General features: G+C 36.1%; 4 protein-coding genes across 6 annotated transcripts in view; 1 reads left to right on the forward strand and 3 right to left on the reverse strand.

Moving 5' to 3' along the window:
* The window catches only part of LOC105215090 (serine-rich adhesin for platelets), a 158,289-nt gene extending 154,304 nt beyond the window's left edge, over nucleotides 1-3,985 (reverse strand). For all 3 annotated transcript variants that reach the window (XM_054227826.1, XM_054227827.1, XM_054227824.1), the window contains exon 1: nucleotides 3,835-3,985. The gene's annotated coding sequence lies outside the window, so the exon portion shown is untranslated. The remainder of the gene's footprint in view (nucleotides 1-3,834) is intronic.
* Nucleotides 3,986-9,137: 5,152 nt separating this feature from the next.
* LOC105217271 (uncharacterized) lies at nucleotides 9,138-11,164 on the reverse strand. Its single transcript, XM_011192199.3, has 4 exons — nucleotides 10,921-11,164; nucleotides 9,879-10,852; nucleotides 9,646-9,817; nucleotides 9,138-9,585 (listed from the first exon to the last, which is right to left on the reverse strand). The coding sequence occupies exons 1-4, from the start codon at nucleotides 11,044-11,046 to the stop codon at nucleotides 9,469-9,471; spliced, it is 1,389 nt and encodes a 462-aa protein (XP_011190501.1). The 5' UTR covers nucleotides 11,047-11,164; the 3' UTR covers nucleotides 9,138-9,468.
* Nucleotides 11,165-11,491: 327 nt separating this feature from the next.
* On the forward strand, nucleotides 11,492-13,803 carry LOC105217272 (elongator complex protein 3). Its single transcript, XM_011192200.3, has 6 exons — nucleotides 11,492-11,650; nucleotides 11,706-11,947; nucleotides 12,018-12,665; nucleotides 12,807-13,024; nucleotides 13,082-13,448; nucleotides 13,513-13,803. The coding sequence occupies exons 1-6, from the start codon at nucleotides 11,629-11,631 to the stop codon at nucleotides 13,687-13,689; spliced, it is 1,674 nt and encodes a 557-aa protein (XP_011190502.1). The 5' UTR covers nucleotides 11,492-11,628; the 3' UTR covers nucleotides 13,690-13,803.
* A 298-nt stretch (nucleotides 13,804-14,101) lies between these two features.
* On the reverse strand, nucleotides 14,102-16,023 carry LOC105217274 (solute carrier family 17 member 9). Its single transcript, XM_011192201.3, has 5 exons — nucleotides 15,625-16,023; nucleotides 15,391-15,562; nucleotides 15,091-15,306; nucleotides 14,419-15,028; nucleotides 14,102-14,349 (listed from the first exon to the last, which is right to left on the reverse strand). The coding sequence occupies exons 1-5, from the start codon at nucleotides 15,696-15,698 to the stop codon at nucleotides 14,102-14,104; spliced, it is 1,320 nt and encodes a 439-aa protein (XP_011190503.1). The 5' UTR covers nucleotides 15,699-16,023.
* Nucleotides 16,024-18,977: the final 2,954 nt, after the last annotated feature.

Raw genomic sequence — 18,977 nt, forward strand, 5'->3', positions numbered from 1 at the left:
ATTAATAATTTGCCAATATATGTATGTGCATACGTAAACACACACATTTATATAGCCATACAAATATATATATTTATGTGCATACTTGAGCACAGCCGAAAGGCACACGAGTGTTTTTAGTGAGAGAAATTATAAATTTATTTATTTCACTCCCAAACTGCGCATGTATAAGTGAGCAATCGTCGCTGCTGCTCTCACCCAGTTGAGAACTTTCTTCATTTATATGCAGCAATATTCACCATAGTTATGCACCACGCGTTGCGCCGCTGGCTGCTGCTAAATGAAACTCTACCAGTTGATATCCTTTAAGGAACTCGCATGCAATACATACACACAAATGCTTTTGCTTTTTATGTTATGCATGTAAATGAGTGTGTGTGTGTGCGCCAGCTTTTCAGATTATTTAGTCAGTGTAGAGCACAGCACTGCGTGCGTGGGATTGGGTTAACAGTGCGAGTTAATACTCCGTTGCTCTGTTGGCGCGGAGCCACTAAGCTAGCCTTATACATGCATACGAGTATATAGATATGCAGATGTGTATAAGCTGTTTGCCAGAGCGGAAGCACACAGGTTGTGGTGAGCAAAACATTTGAGCAAAGCAACACAGCTGTGCGCTGGTAATGCTTTTTGTTGTTGTTCTAATTTTTTTGTTTTTCGTGCTGTGGAGCTACACTTGAAAATTGATTTTTGTGGTTTTGAAGGAATTTTGGGATATTTATTGGAGTATTTTTGGAAAAAATATAAATAAATAAAATTAATAATTAAAAATATTTTTTATAAATTTTTTATAAATTTTCAGTTTGCTAATAAATTATATTATATAGGTAAAAAAAATTCTCAAAGATTATATAAAATATTCTTTATGGTTATAAATTATTTATTCCAATTTGAAATAGACTTCTTTCTCAAAAGATATGTATGTATTTTTTGAAAAGAAAATCTATAAAAATCTATTAAAATTATATTTCTTTTTAGTTTTTGTCTTGGATTATTTTATAACAAATCCTTATATAGAGAATTTTCACTTTGATTTATATCGAATAAATTTTACATTTTCTCAGCACCGAAATATGTTAACCTCTTGTCAAAAGCTTAACTCAACAATCGTATGTGTCATGAAAAAGTTTTGCATAAATTTCCATTAGTATTTCAGAAGCAGTTTAAATCATCTAGATCTCTTTTACAAGCGATTTATATAATTCCCTCCTTTGCATAAATTTATCCACGTATGTACGAAACATACATAAATATTTAGTATGATTACACTATACCGCAAAATTGATATCGAAATAGATCAAAATCTTTTTTCTGGGGATAGAATTAGTTTTTTCCAGGAGTAATAAATAAAAAATTGTATTATCCGACTTTCGTAGTTAGCCTCTAAAATCGAAATATTTGGTTTCGAAGTTAAAAAAAAGGATTTTTTAAAAAATATTATTAAATACAGGGTGAAGCTACTAAAAAATCTAAAATATCGATACAACTCGATGTGTATATAACTTTTCGATTAAGCTTATTATCATAAAACCGATGATTTATGCTTAGAATATTTCAAGCACCGATTGGCATAAACTTTATTTTCATAGTTCTCTCAGAGGTTGTAAATTTTATATTTTTTTAATCAAATATCTATGGACTTATTCTCAGAAACTCCTCAACGGTATATGACTAGCTTAAGACTCTCTTAAAGAGTCGGAAATTGCTTGGGATATCTTTTTTCATTATTTTTTTTAGTATTTTCTTTTTTAATGAGTTGAACTGTCAAAAACTTTTACAGATCTCATGGTAAACTTTAATATGGTTTTATAACAGAGATGCTTTGGTTTAAAGGCGCTAAAGGTCTACATATTTGCCAAACAAATATTGAAATGCCATATTAATCATCCGATTCAATTTATGTCTGAATCGAATATTCACAAAATTTCTCCACAAAGGTTTATGACTAGCTTAAGACTGTTTAAAAGGCACATTCTAACTTTCAAAACCTTTCGACTTTAATTAGAACTTAGGAAAACCTGAACCTTAAATATTCATAATTTTCTTCTTTTCAAATTAAGGCAGTAGTCTAGGTTACCGGCTTCAAAAAATCGATTTTTTTGTATTGTTTTAAATATCTTCCAAAACTATCCAAGAATATGTCTTTAAACGGTGCCGGCGATAGCAAAAAGAATATATGTCCGATCAAGAAAACCCAAAGTGATCTAGCTTTATTAAATTATTTTCTATTTCAACTAAAAATGTTAACTTCTTCGGTATTTTTTTGGCTTATAAAGAAAAGAAAGTTATAAAAATTAAAAAAAAAAATTGGTTCGACTGTTTCAGATGCATCGCACGACCTCCATCACCGGCACCCATTAACAAGTGCAGACTCCAGGCGCTCCAGAAAAATACTTACAACTTTGAAAAATTTCAATATTTTTTAATAATAAATATTGTTTTTTAAGCCTTAAATATAAACGTCTTAAAATTACGTTTACCGCAAACATTTCCTTCCCTTAAAAAAAAATTGCTAAAAAAACGCTTTTTTTCGGCTTCTAAAGCAGACTACTGCCTTAAACGATTTTTTTCAATTAAACTAGTTTTCAGTTAGGTATTTTTTACAAAAAATTATTTTTACTTAAAAAATTTTTTTGATCTTAAATTTTTCTAAAATTAGTTCACTCAATGTCAAGTTAAATTTTTATATTATTTTTTTTATAAATGATAATAAATATTTATCTTTTATTTTATTTTATTTATTTTTGCATTATTTTTTATTAGTTATTATGTATTATTAGTTATTATATTTTTACATTTTTCAGTAAGTTCTTCAAATTAAAATTCTTGAAATGCTTATTTTGGTCCATCAAAATCAACACTATTGCTTTCTTCTGCTTGTTATTGTTGTTTTTAATATACTATTTTTTTTTTAACAAATGCCATTAAGAATCGAAAATCAATTTCTGTTCGCACCAAAAACACACTGCTTCGCGCACTTATTATGAATTTCATTTAGCCAGCTGTTTTTGTTTTTGTAATTTTTAGCCTAAACGTTGGCAACCATTATTTGTTAGCTTTTACGCGTTTATTTTGTTGTTGTTGTTTTCATTCGCACTTATTTCAGCCATTGAGGCTTTTATCCTTGAGTCGAGCAGTTGCCACAGGATGCTTAAATGCCCGCACAAACACCTACACGGCAAGCTCAACGCAATGCACACACACACGCACACTTGAGTGTATACATAGGTATGTATGTGTATGAGCGCTTAGAAAATATATACACACACATACTAATAGAATACGCGCGCGCACCGCGCTCGTTGCTAAAATCGTATTCGCATTTACACTTGTCGCGTTGGCACGCTCGTTTCGCCTCGTGTGTGCGACTAGTGTGTATGACTTCGTGTGTGCCGGTGGCAGTGGCGGCGGAGAGCTTTGTACCACTTAATGTCACAACGTTCGGACATTCGTTTTTGTTTTTGTTTTTGCTTCCGCTGTGTGTTCGTGCTTCAACCTTGCCTGCCGACTCACATGTATGAGTGTGTGTGTGTTCGCTGGTTTTTGCTCGTGCGATTGGTGAAAATGCTCGAGTGCGATTTTCACCTTTTTATGTATATATATAGACAACAACAACTATGCGAATTGCGAAGTAACGGCACAATTGACGATTCACTTTTTCCAGACACACATTTTTCACACATACACACACACGCGCTCACGCACATATACAGACTCGCGCACATTCCTCGATATGTATTTCAGAGCGCTTTCTTCGCTAGTCTCATATATAGGTACTGCTTTAAACACATTTTTCTATAAAACACAAGAAATTTTTCAAAACACCTTTTCACCTACTTTTTTTTAACAATTATGAGTTTTTGCTATTTTTCTCTTCCACAACTGCCTAGCTTATTTTACATTTTTTCTTGTGTGTGTTTTTTTTTTGTCGCACGCTTCACCTTCCGCGCATTGCTACCCGTTGCAAATTCAAATTCGAACTGACTTGCTGAGCGCCAAGCTAACTGTATGGGCACCCATCGTGTTGCCAGCCATTCGTACACCACACACATGTGTATGTGTTTGTATAGCTGTGTGTTAAGCGCTCAAATGGCGCTGTTGCTTTTCACTTGATGCTGGACTTTTCCAGGGGAGCGCGCCCGAACACAGATTCAATTACATACAGACATTGTTGAGAGAGTGAGAGAGTTCCGTGTAATTCTCCTCATCTCAATTGTGTAACTCACCTCATAGCAGCTGTTTGTGTTGTTGCTTGTGGGTGGGAAAAAGCTTTTATGGGCACCACACAAATGTCACAGGTGTCCGACAAAACAGTGGCGGCAATGAGAATGTGACTGGATAATATAAAATAGTATTCTTCTATATAAATATATTGATGTGTATTTAGAAAATAATATTAAGATATAAATTTAATTTAAAAAATTTCTCGAGCGAGAAAAAAATATATTCACTAGTATTATGGGTGTACGTGGCGTATGATTAACAACTAGAAATTAATAACAACTGGAAGGAAATTTCGATGAAACTGAAATTTCAAATATCTTTCAAATTAAAAAAAAAAAAATATGAAGATACTTATTTCCAAAAATATTGATTAAATATTTAGAAGAAAAAATTAGTACCCAAAAATTATCAAATTTAATATAAAAAGGGATAAAGTTGGGGATTGACTGAGTCTTTGAACTCTCAATATACTTATATATTATTTTATTGGCATCGGCCGGTATCACTCAAAAAATTTACCATCGGCATCCCCCATATTTGGAAAATTCCTAGTCGTCTACTTCTTTCCCATGTCACTTAAATCAATGTTTAGTCATTTTCTCTTTGATTTCTTTAGAGCTTAATATGTATGTAAATTCTTCTGTTCACCTTAAAAAATGTATATTTGGCTGAAGTCTGGTATAAAGAAATCCATTATTTTTGCTTTAAATTGAAGGTGTTATTATTGTTCGACAACTTGTTGTGATTTTGAATATCTCCATAATGCCACTCTCATAGAAACCCTCGTTGGCTAAACCAGTGTAACCCATTAAAAATTAGCCGATTTTCGTGAATTTTTTTTAAGAAAGTACACGATTGAATGTTTCGAAGTTTTTTGGGCATAATAAGGTATATTTTCAACTGTTTTTTAATATTTTTTTTTAGAAAAATATTGAAAAATAAGAGAGTTATGTGCAGTCTTCGGAGATGCCAAAAAAAAGGTCCCCAACTGCTCACATGATTCCGGCCAAATGAGTATCTGAAACAAAAAAATTGAAAAATGATATTAAAGTTGAAGGTATTTTCTATACGATTTTTTTTTGTAAAGTCCTCTCTCGACGAACCAAAATCAAGCTCTACAAGTCGCTTATCATTCCCGTCCGCTTTAGGGGTGCAGAAGCTTGAACGATGTCAACAATAGATGAGACGACACTAGGAGTTTTCGAGAGGAAAATTTTGCGCAAGATTTATGGTCCACAGAACATTGGCAACGGCGAATACCGCAGACGATGGAACGATGAGCTGTACGAGTTATACGACGACATTGACATAGTTCAGCGAATAAAAAGACAGCGGCTACACTGGCTAGGTCATGTTGTCCGTATGGATGAAAACACTCCAGCCCTGAAAGTGTTCGATGCAGTACCCGCCGGAGGAAGACGAGGAAGGGGAAGGCCTCCACTCCGTTGGAGGGACCAGGTGGAGAGCGACCTGGTTACACTTGGAATCTCCAACTGGCGCCGAACTGCGAAGGAAAGAGAGGAGTGGCGCGCTCTCATCGATTCGGCTATAACCGGCTAAACGGTTGCAACGCCAATCACAAACGTGTATCGACTTGGAAAAATATGTAACTGCAACGGGTTCTCTAATGATCAGATTTTTCTTGAATCAAATGTCTTCCAATTTAACCTCAACTACAGTGAATGATAATTTTACCCGAATAAATGTCTCGAAGTGCATCAATATTTTTAGTCACATGTCGCTTCGAAAATCCATAAATCCTTCATATTACCATGTATATTTGCTATCTACAAATAGTTCAAAAATAATTTTGGTCATTCCAAAGATATTCGGTTCTGATTCATGATTTATGTTTTTTTTAAGATTTTCTGACTTGAAGCAAAAGAATTTATTTTATAATATATAATATTAATCAAATATTTTATAGACACGTATCTAATATTTCCTTATGGGAAAAGCTTGTTTCCACGATCTTTACTGATAACTAACATTGTTATTGTTGTTGTGTCGGCAGAAAACATACTCCAAAAGATTTTGAGGAATTCCCTACACAGAACTTGAAATACTTTCTTCATATGCGTTATACAATATAGGTTATCCTATTCTATATATTTATACCTAAACTAAAAAACCGAACCCAAAATTTAAGGAAGTCATCCGTAACTGAATATCTCTCTACAACCGACTGAATTTTTCTCCGTCAAAAAGCACATTCTTAGGTCTTCCCAACTTAATCCCTAAGGATGGGTATTTATTACCAGTTTTGCTGTATTCATTGCGGGTCTATTCCGATAATACTTGCGAACAGAATTTCATTATTCATTATGGAATAGTTGTTGTTGTCCAGCTTAAACTCCAACAACGGCGTCAGCCATGAAAGCAATCGAACGATCACTATTGTCAACAGGTGCTATCACTGGCTCAATAGGCACTCATCACCCGTCATGATTTATGGCGCGGAAGGATGGACGATGACCAATTAAGATGAGCACTCCTTATGAGCGTTCGAGAGAAAAGTCCTCCGAAGGATTTATGGCCTGCTACGCGTAGGTGGATTCTTTAGACTGACGAGCTATATGAGCTCTTCAGCGATATGGACAAAGTGCGGCTCATAAAAATACAGCGGTTGCGCTGGCTTGAGCATATCGCACGGATTTAAGAAAACACTCCAGCACGAAAAATTTACGACACCGTACCCACTGGCGGAGAAAAGGACGACCAAAACACAGGTGGAACGATCAAGTGGATGTGGGCCTGGCGAATCTTGAAATCCCCAACAGACGCCAAACTTGCGGTTGTTATGCCAAATTGATGATGATGATGTTGTTGTTGTAGTTTCTGCATAAATAATTTCCAAAAAAGATCTGAATAGTAATATCACAGGGCAAATAGTTTATAAAATCGTAACAGCTGCAGTTACTGGTAATCAACTGGAAACATAGAATGGGGATTATTGTTGTTGTTGTAGCGGCAGAAGAGACTTTTCAAATATTTGTGAGAAATGCTGTCGACAAGTTAGCACACCTCTACCGTATAAAAATCCTTGGTCTCGCCAGTTATGCACGTGTTTAGAATCAGCGGCTTTCTTCTTCTTCTTTGATATCTTTTTTTACTCTCGCAACAAAGTTTTGTCCACATATCGGTTGTTTGTAAATCCTAAAACTAAACGAATTAGATATAAGGTTATATATACCAAAGAGATCAGGGCGACGAGGCGAGTCAAAATCCGAATGTCTGTCTGTCCGTCCGTCCGTGCAAGCTGTAACTTGAGTAAAAATTGAGATGTCTTAATGAAACTTAGTACTCGTGGTCCTCGGCAACATAAGAAGGTTAAGTTCGAAGATGGGCGGATAGGACCACTGCCACGCCCACAAAATGGCGATAACCGAAAACACATAAAAAGCTATAACTAAGCCATAAATTAATCTATTGAAGTAAAATTTGATATGAGGGATCGCACTAGGAAGGGGCCTGTTTGGATGTAATTCTTTTGGGAAAGTGGGCGTGACTCCGCCCTACTAAGTTTTTTTGTATATATCTCGTAAACTACTAAAGCTATACCAATGAAACTCTTAGGAGTCGTTTTTCTCAGGCATTTCCTTATATAGTCCAAAAATGGAGAAAATTGGATTTTACCACGCACACCTCACATACAAAGGTTACGTTGAATACTAAAAATGGAAATGGAATGGAAGGAAAACCAACAGAAACCTTAAATTTTATTACAAAGAAGGTGCAGAAGAGCTGCACTCCAAACGGTATACATAATTTTAAATGGGCGCGGTTCCGCCCACTTATGGGTCAAATACCATATCTCCGAAACTACTCGACCGATTTCAATGCAAATTGGTTTGTAATATTTTCCTTGCATCCCAATGATAAGTTGTGAAAATGGGCCAGATCGGTTCACAACCACGCCTACTTTCTTTATACTAGAACTTTGAAGTCGATCTGAATCATTTACTTTACAATATATAAAGTAAGAACTAGTGAAGATATCGGAACAGAACTTTGCACAAATACTACATTTATAGTGTGGCATCGCCCTTCTAAAAATCCCCAAAGTCGGACCATAAGTATTCAAGTCCCCATATATATAACATTATGACCTCGTTGCTTCTAATAATTGTTTAACCGAAAATTTAGGTCGTCATATATTGTGAAGAAATTAAAATGAAATATTTTTATTCCAACAATATTGAAATTTGTGAAATCGTGTCATAACTTCTTCTAGCTCCCATACACCTAATGTTAGGGTTTCCAAATTTCAATGGACTTTATACCATGTACATACATACATGCTGAATATATGAGTAATATTGTGTGTTATATTAATACATTTGAATAAATAAATTGCGAGAGTATAAAATGTTCGGTTACAACCAAACTTAGCCCTTCCTTACTTGTTAAATACAAAACTAAAACAAACACGAAACGTTTTTTAGAACAAAATAATGTTTATTTAGAATTAAATATGTATTTATGTCTGTATATATATGTGTATGTATGTATTTATGTAAGTCTCACAACTATATCACTACTTTTATTTCTTGCCAATAAGAAAACATACGTGGAGTCTCATTAGCAAACTTAGAAATACCTTTTCTTTAATATACATATTTCTATATATATTTTTTCTTCATTACAAATATAGTTTTTATAAATTTGATAGCAATGGTTTTTCAAGTGTAAACATGTGCTTACTTTATTACAATATTAAATACTTATATATTATATATTTATTTATATATATATTTGGGGTGGATTATAATGTCTATAAATATGAATATAGTGTGCAAAAGTTATGTGGTTTTGCTTGTAAAAATTCTAGGCATATTTATTGCTAATTTAATTAATCGAGTCAGTAGTGTTTTGTTGTAAAACAATTAAATAGCGAATTCACGCAACAACAACAAAAGCTGAATTGTAATGGTTTGTTGTTATAAACCAATTATGGTTATTAACACAAATACGCGAAAACAATTTGTAAAGATCCAGTATAACTGTAGACTATATTCGCACGTCTGTTTTTGTCATTTATACAGTTACGGATATACGGCACAACCAAAGAAAGAACATATGTATACACGCACGTGTGTATGTATGTGTGTACATACGTTGACATAAATAAATAAACTTAATGGAGAGAATTCTTTGTGCTCGAGCCAAATAAAATTAAACAATTCATAAATGCTGCGCAACTAGCAACTGATTAACTTTGTGGAATAAAATTGTGTTAATGTATGCTTAAGAAGGTGGCATTAACTCAAACATGGCATACTTCCAAGTCCAAGAGCGCGCCAAGTTCTCGAAACGTGCACGATTGTGTTCATACATATAGCCAAGTTCCGGCTCCATGCATACCTGTAAGCAATATAATTGATATTTTTATAAACTATAGTTAACAGTTATCAATATACAAACCTCTGTGTATGGATCGGTGAGCAAACTTTGCACTGACAACAGAATTTTGGAAACATTCAAAGCTAGCGACCAGTTATGTTGAAAAATATCAATACCGACATCACCGTGGCGTGAGACATTTGGATGTAGTATCTTTGTTAAGAAGCGCACAGTGGGTGGAATCATTGGATAGCTAGAGAATAATATAATTTTTAAGATTCAATGAAAGCTTTATTATCTTCACAAAAACTTACCGTTCGGGAAAGAAAATGTACAAAAAGAACTTGCCACCTTCGTATGGGCTGCCAGCAGGCCCTAAAATACTTGCTTGCCAATAGGTATTCTGTTTATCGAGCGGTATCGCGTCAATACCTTCCGTTGCATGACTATTCAATTGATGCGCATCGTTGCGTAAGAAATTCATGCGTATCGCATTTTGACGTGCGCGTGGTGGCGACTTCAACGCCATCTGCAGCAGGCATGTGCGACAGAAGCACGAATTCATTAATGCACTATATAGTTTCAGCCAATTTGGCACATCGACAATACATTGGAAGAGTGGCCAGCGCTCTTTCAGATAACGCATCCACATCAGTTGTGATGTGTTCTGTTCCAAGATGCTACGCCATTGCTTACACACTTCACTTGCTTTCCACATGGACATGTCGTCCAAGTAGGAGAATATGATTACCATAATTTCAACAGGCAACATAAGTATATTATTTGGTGGTGCTATCGGCGCTACAACTTCACCTGCATTGGCATGTCTTTCACTCAGCACTTCTAGAAAATCAGGCAATGAGCGTGGCGCTAACGGACGTGGCCGCTGTATGGGCAACAACACCATATTGCTACGTTCAGCTTCGCGTTCTAACGAACGTCGCGGTTCATTAACAGCTGGTAACGGTGCCACATTGTCAACTTGCATTTCATGTGCAACGTTTACAGGTGCATTACGCACCACAGCGTCTAACATACCGACACCCTCCTCATCGTCGACAATATCTTCCACAACGTCGTCAACATCATCATCATCATCTTCGTCTACTTCTTGTTTGTCTTTAAAAGGTGGCTCATCATTGCCCGAGTCCTCGTCATCGGATATCGTAGTCTCCAGCTCTTCTTCAGCGGCTTGTGTATTATAGAGAAAAGCATGACAGGTGCCGCAAAGTGGCTCATCAAAATTTGGACCATAATAACCGTTACAAACCCAACAAGCGCTGCTACACTGTGTGCATAGTAAGAGTAAAAAATATATATATAAAACTATTTTTATAGCATATTCAGTTGGCCTACAGAAAATGCAAAAGTATCCTCCTGCGCTGCTTCCTCCAACTCCGTATCATCGTCATTGTCACTCTCATTTAGCTGCTCCAGCATTTTTTGTTGTTCTAATTGCTGTTTCGAGAGGCACGTCGCCATTGTATTCACCAATTATTTGCTTTATTTTAAATAATTTGTTGATTCTTCACGCCGATAAAATATACAACAATCGCACAGAAAACAAACTAAATTTTGCGACAAACATCAGCTGTTAAAGAGACAGGGTTGTAATTAAGTTGTATTAATAAGAATTGAACAGTGCTGAAGAGTGAATTAAAAATAACATTGATTTGTTTATGCATTTAAAATTTTTCACCTTTATTATATAACTTTTGTATTTACAAATGCAATATTATACTTATAGTTAAAATAAAAATGTTTACTGAAGCGAAATATAAAAGAATTATATATTTTAACGCATATTGAACTTCATCGTCCGCACAAATAAGCGCTGGTAGTTGGCAACTCTTTATAAAGCAACTCCAGAGAATGTAATATGTATTTTACATTCTCTGGCAACTCACCGGCAAAAAAGTCGTTGGCAACTCGTCATTGAACATGTGTGTAATTTGACATTACTGCTTGTTTTCTTTTTATGCGCTGTCCAATTATAAATTGTGTGGTTGAAAAGTGTGCAAATTTTATAAATAATTAAGTTTTAGTAATTATATTAATAGTACAATGAAGCCAAAAAAGAAGTTGGGTAAGTTTTAAAATTAATTTCTTAATATTTCATACTGAGCACGTTTACTTTTCAGGAGTTGGTCTGAGCCGTGAAGAACGTAGTGTTATTGTCATTGGTGAAATAATACAAGAATTATTGAAGGCGCATGAAGAGAAAAAGGACGTAAATTTAAATCGTTTGAAAGCACGCATTTCCTCAAAGTATGGTTTGGAAAGTTCACCACGCCTGGTAGACATCATTGCCGCTGTGCCACAAGAGGCAAAGAAAATCTTGCTACCAAAGCTGCGCGCCAAGCCTATACGCACAGCTAGTGGTGTAAGTTGACTAAAACTACTTTTTATAAAATGTATTATTAATTTATTTAATATATATTTATCCTTTATAGATCGCTGTTGTTGCTGTCATGTGCAAGCCGCATCGTTGTCCACACATTAATATGACCGGCAACATATGTGTTTACTGTCCCGGTGGGCCAGATAGTGATTTTGAATATTCAACGCAATCGTACACCGGTTATGAACCAACATCTATGCGTGCCATACGTGCGCGTTATAATCCCTTTCTGCAAACACGTCACCGTGTTGAACAATTGAAGCAACTGGGACATTCAGTAGATAAAGTTGAATTTATTGTAATGGGCGGCACTTTCATGAGTTTGGATGAAAAATATCGCAACGAGTTCATTATGAAATTGCATGACGCACTTAGTGGCCACACCAGTCGTGATCTGAAGGAAGCTATACGTTATTCGGAGATTTCACATACTAAATGCATTGGTATAACGATTGAAACACGTCCGGATTATTGTCTTAAGCGTCATATCACTGATATGTTGAATTACGGTTGCACACGTTTGGAAATTGGCGTACAGTCGGTGTATGAGGATGTAGCACGCGATACAAATCGTGGTCATACTGTGAAAGCGGTATGCGAAAGTTTCAAGTTGGGCAAGGATTCTGGTTACAAAATTGTTGCGCATATGATGCCTGATTTGCCAAATGTAGATTTTGAACGTGATTTGGAGCAGTTTATTGTGAGTGCAGTTATTTGTTTATTTAATTTTTTTTTTACTGTAAAAACTTATTTTTTTTATAAAATTTTTTTTTTTTTTTTATAAAATTTCTTTTTTTTTAATTTATTTTTTTTTTTTACTATAAATTATATTTTATTGCAGGAATACTTCGAAAATCCAGCCTTCCGCTCGGATGGCTTAAAAATTTATCCAACGTTGGTGATACGTGGCACTGGTCTATATGAGTTGTGGAAAACTGGTCGCTATAAGTCCTATCCACCATCAATGTTGGTTGATTTGGTGGCAAAGATATTGGCATTGGTGCCGCCATGGACGCGCGTCTATCGTGTACAACGCGACATACCAATGCCGCTTGTGAGGTTTGTTAAATAACATATGAAATAAGAACTGTTACTAAATTTTTGTTATCTTCACAGTTCCGGTGTGGAGCACGGCAATTTGCGTGAATTGGCGCTGGCGCGTATGAAAGATTGGGGCACAGAGTGTCGTGACGTGCGCACACGTGAAGTTGGCATACAAGAGATACATAATAAAGTGCGTCCATACGAAATCGAGCTGATACGTCGTGACTACTATGCCAATGGGGGTTGGGAGACTTTCCTCTCATATGAAGATCCCGAACAGGATATACTTGTGGGTTTATTGCGCTTGCGCAAATGTTCACCAGATACGTACCAAAAGGAGTTGACAAAAGTGGGACAATGTTCGATTGTGCGCGAATTGCATGTGTATGGCTCGGTGGTGCCCGTAAGTTCAAGAGATCCGACCAAGTTTCAGCATCAGGTTCGTAGAAAGTTGTAAATATAATTATGAAAGGTATTTTAAATATTATTGAGCAACTTTTTAGGGTTTCGGCATGTTGTTGATGGAAGAAGCAGCACGTATTGCAAAGGAGGAACATGGCAGCGTGAAGTTGGCTGTTATTTCTGGTGTGGGAACACGCGCTTATTATCGTAAACTGGGTTATGAGCTGGACGGCCCTTATATGTCTAAAATGTTACAGGATGACGAGTGGATTGTGTAATTATTTGCAGTTATTTTTTACAGCTATAGTTATTTGTAGTTGAAAGACATAAAATGTCCGTTTTAATAATTTTAAAATTTAATAATTTCTAATAAAGTGCAAATAACCGTCTAATTGTGTGTTTTTTTTCTTTTACTTATTATTTATATATTTTGCATATCACGCTTAAATAATTTTAATATGTACTACTTATAAATATTTTTTCTTACAGATTTTGTAGATCTCAAGCACAAATAAATAATTAAATGATTACAAGGAACTACTAAAAGCCGTTCATCAAGTCGCATGAGGTTCTGTACTACAATACGTATGTACAAATATATTTGGAATAATATATACATAAATAGTCAGTACTTCTTCGAAATGTGTGCATGTGCCTTGTGGGAGTGTAGCGAGCATTGTACAGCAAGAATCACACAATAGCCTCAGCTGAGCCGAATACCATGAACACTGTCCAACCGACTAAATTAATAGCGGCTGCAGTGCTGAAAACGATTGGCCAACTTTGTGTGATCTCCAAAATATGTCCAGCGAGGTAGACACCTAAAAATCCCGGCACCGCGCCAACAGTATTCATCAAGCCGAAAACACTGCCGGAATGTGATGGCGCTAAATCTTGTGGATTCACAGTGACAGCATTGTTGTGGAAGCCAGTGCCACCTGCAAAACAAAAAAAAATATTTTTTTTTCATAAAGAATTGCAGTTAAATTAAGTCAGAGTCGACTCACCAATGATAACGGTCATGCAAATCAGCGCTGTATGAAAATCACTTGTGCGCGCCATAATGAATAACGCTAGATTCTGTGAGGCGAAGCAGCAACTCTGTATGATCTTTCTCACCGCCGATGTAGACCACTCACGCGCCAATAAGCGGCCGGTTAAATAGCGTGCGAATAAAGTGCATGGCGGCAGCGCAAGCCATGGTATCATATTGACCACCCACACTTTGGCATGCGGAAAGCCATCGTGGAAATATGTGGGCAGCCAAGAGAGCAAAACGAAGAAGCAATTCATTTCGCATGCATGCGTAAGCACACACGCCCAGAATGAGAGCTTTCGGAAGTAGCGCAGCCACGGCACATTGTCCGGTATTTGTTTATTGGCACATAGACGTGATGGCACCGATACATTAATAATGCGTCCACGTTCACCAGCCATCGTGTAGTAGCGCAGCATTAATGCCCAAGAAATGCCCAAAAAGCCGATTACGCGAAATACATATGGCCAACCGAAGTAGTCGAGCACAAATGAGCCGAGACTGCCGGTGAGCAAAGTGCCTAGCGCAGAACCGGCGGTGAGTAGACCAAAGAAACTTGTGCGTTCATTCGAGCAGAGATTCTAAAAAAAAGCACATAGAAATTATAGTACAAGTTTAATTTTAAAAAAGTTTTGAGACTCACTTGACTCGTCAAACTAATCATGCTTGGAAAGTGAACACCTTGGAATGCGCCATTTATAATACGTATAGTGACAATAAACGGTATGGAATACGCCTTAATCGCTGTTGCATTCCATATAATATTTGGCATAAAGAATGTAATCAATGACCAGCCAATGGCAGCGAAAAGTATAACACGTTGTCCACCAAAACGATCACTAAAATAACCGCCCACCACCTGGAAACAACAAAACAACCACAACAAATGGGTAAGTTAATTTGTAAACTCTAATATTTACAAATATTTCTTCGTTCAAAACACCTGTGTCAATGTGTAGCCCCAGAAGAATGAACTTAACACAGTACCCGAGTCAGTTTTGCTCCACTTCTGTTCTGCCGCAACAGCGGGTATTAGTAAAGGCATTGACGTGCGCGTTGAGTACAGCATTAATGTGCCTGTGATGAGTGTGAGGAACCATACACGCTTTTCTTGGCTGTAAAAATGAATTGTAATTAAACATATTGCTTGCATAAAGTAGTGCTTTGATGTATGTACCGTGTCCAAGCGTTTTGACTGTCCACAAGTTCGCCTCGCAGCAGCGAATATTTAAGTTTCTCATCCATACTCATTTTGTATTATTATTTATTATTTTCTTTTATTTTGTGCTGCTTTTGTGTGTTGTTTTTTTTTTGTTTATATAGTTGGTTCTAATATTCCACGTAGTAAATATTTTTTTTCCTGTCCAACACTTATGCTCTTGTAATCATTTCGAAAGTATTGGATTCAAATCTCATATATTCATTACTTTTGCTGTTACACATTATATTATTTGTGCGCTTCCATCGAAAATAATATATATTCGGTATTTTTATTTAATTATTTTATTAAAAATAAACGCCACGAAAAACTATTTGTATCGCACCGCCACTCAATTGGAACAAATACAACAACCAATCAGCTGTGGCGATAAAGTGTTCACGGTAGTTGAATGAAAACAGGCATTCACAATGGTAGTAAATAGTTTATTTTTTCTTATACCCAGTGTAGTGGTTGTTGTTAGGGTATTCTATCATTTTGGTTAATTTTTTATATCATCCATTATTGAATTTCTTTATTTCATAGCACTCCTAACCACCAAAGAGAATTGTACTTAAACCAAATGCTCATCACTTAGTGTACTATCTTTGGTATATGTATATGGCATATCCTTAAATGTATGATTTTATGATTTTCTTTATTGAATGTGGTTTCTTTCAAATTCACAGGTTTCCTATGGAACCAAGTAAATGAAGAAGTGTTGATTTGATTTTGAAGACGATGATCCCAATGTACCAACGACAAATAACTCAATAATTTGGACAGATTCCTCTCCTTTATCTAGTGCTCCTACTAACTGAGGCTTGGTATATTAGCACATCCTTCAATATAAGCTCTCCACGGAAAGTAGTCCCTTAATTACAAAATCCACAGGTTTCCGTTGGAACCAACTAGATAAAAAAGTTCTGATGATCCCAAAGTACCAACGATAAATAATCCGATGATTTTAATAGTTTCTTCTCATTCTTCCTAGAAGCTCATACTAACTGAGGCTTGACAAAGACATCAACGAGATCTAAAAGCGCTTTCATCATATGAAACGAAGTCCCGCTTGGTCAGAGAATGCGTGGATAGACTTAATTATCTATCAACGTGCAACAAAGTTCACCTCATCTGGGTGCCGGGACATAAAGGGATAGAAGGGAACGAAATTGCAGACGAGCTATCTCGTTCAGTCCAGAACCTTTTCTGGCAGTAGGTCCCTATACTATCCGGGATATGTTCCGAGCCGAAGAAAGAAGAGATAGGGAGGAGCATTGGCGCCAGTCAGCTGGATTGCACCAATCAAAGGTTATATTTGGAGGTTATAACGCCAAAAGATTTAAGAGCTTAATAAACCTCTCAAGGAGCAAACTAAGGGTATTGGTGGGTATATACACGGACCACTGCAAGCTCAGGAAACACCTTAATAATCTGGGCTTGGTCTCATCGCGGACCTGCCGCTTCTGTGACATGGAGGATGATACTCCCCTACACATACCATTGGAATGTGTAGCGCTTCATAGGAGCAGGTGCAAAATTTTAGGATATACCATCCCAACAGAGGGGCGCATCGTCTCCCTTAATCCTAGGACCATCCTGGAATTTGTCAGGGTACTGGAACTAATGGAGTCGCTGTAGACTTGGAGAGTACACAATAGACCACTGGTCGTGGTGCTTTCCTCGTCTCATCTATCTATCTAGACACCAACAAATATGTATATACTATTGATTTTCTTGTTCTTTATCGAGATTTGGGATGCGGCAAAACCTGAAATGTATACAGTTTCTTTCTTTCCGAACCCTGCTATTTTTGAAAGGATTGTTTTTTTCCTTTCTAAAGCACATGAAAGCTCTATTCGTTCTATAAATAGATGTATCCACCAAACCTCATATGATTTCCGATATTTGACTTTTCAATCGAATATTCTATAATATTTGAATACATTCTAAATACTCCAAACAATTTTCAGTAATTTCCTTTTTACAACACAAAATTAACGTTCCCATATGATCTGCGGTTCTACGTCATACTACTACTATGTTCTGCTAGGAGTCCGGTTCATTTCCTTTATTTAGACGATGTCCATCTTGGCGCCAGTGCCATGCACCACTTCCTTTCAAAAATTAAAAAAAATCTTTAATTGAGATCTTTCGCAAAAATTCCAATGATCAACGTGATATTTACACAAACACTTCATGCTCTAGTTACGCTTTCTATTTGGCTTTCGTCATATGAACTGAAGGGTATCAAGAGCAAGAGAAAATATTATAAGAGTCTAAGGTAGAAAGGGAAATGGTCTACATTATCACGGTTTTGTTCAAATCGGCAAAAACTTCGCCAACTCAGTTAAAGCGAGTTTATAGAAACTGACAAGAATGAGTTCACGAAAATCCATGTCTAAGGTCAAATTAAAATGGGATCGAAACTCGTCAAAACCAATCCTACAACTGCTGCAAACTACGACCTACTCTCCCTGATTTACTTTATCTTCCTTCAACTGAGAAATCATATATCTGTTTCGGAAGGTGGTGGTTGAAAGGAGATTTGATCATGCAGAGGTTCCAATAGTTATAGATACCTCCTTACATAACCAAATGAAATACTCAACCTAGAGTTCTTCACATATTGACGGGCGAACTTTTCATGGCTCTTCGTACTAAACTATAAAAAAAGGAAACAAAGAATTCAATTTTCGTAGAATTACAGAAAGTTTCAGTTCTACCAAATACCCCCTTGTTCATTAGAAAACTAATTGTGAAGTGCCAGAAAATATAATTAATGGAAAAATCTTCGTGCAGCCTGAGAAAACATGCACTTCCGTTCATTAATTTCATGCCGCGCCTACAAATGAATTTTAACAGTGAAATTAAATAAAATTTAATTACTATAACATAATCGATAACGGTAATGCAGCTAGTGAACTTTTTATTACAATTGCTGCATATTTTATGCGTGAGCAAGAGCAATTAATTCAATATAGGAACGACTGATTACTTCTCAATAAAATCAACATGCCACAACATATTGGTTTTGGAAGACGCCACGGAAAGCACTCATGGATCAGTTGCAACCAGTGATCCGCTATGTGATGTATATACAGTTGTGAGGAGAATATTAGCATTTTTTCTGATGAAATACAATTAAGAATATGTATCTTAAGTGTCGTAATCGAGTGAATTGAATTAGTAACCCACCTCCCGATGAGTCGATCCACATATTACCAAACCATATAGACATAAAGTTATATAATTTTCTTATTTACTGGCGTAGACACCGCTTACGCGATTATAGTATAGTGTCATCCCTTTTTTACCAAGTTCAGCCAGTT

This window comes from Zeugodacus cucurbitae, chromosome 3, assembly GCF_028554725.1.
Source record: "Zeugodacus cucurbitae isolate PBARC_wt_2022May chromosome 3, idZeuCucr1.2, whole genome shotgun sequence".
In the NCBI taxonomy this organism is placed as follows: Eukaryota; Metazoa; Arthropoda; class Insecta; order Diptera; family Tephritidae; genus Zeugodacus; species Zeugodacus cucurbitae.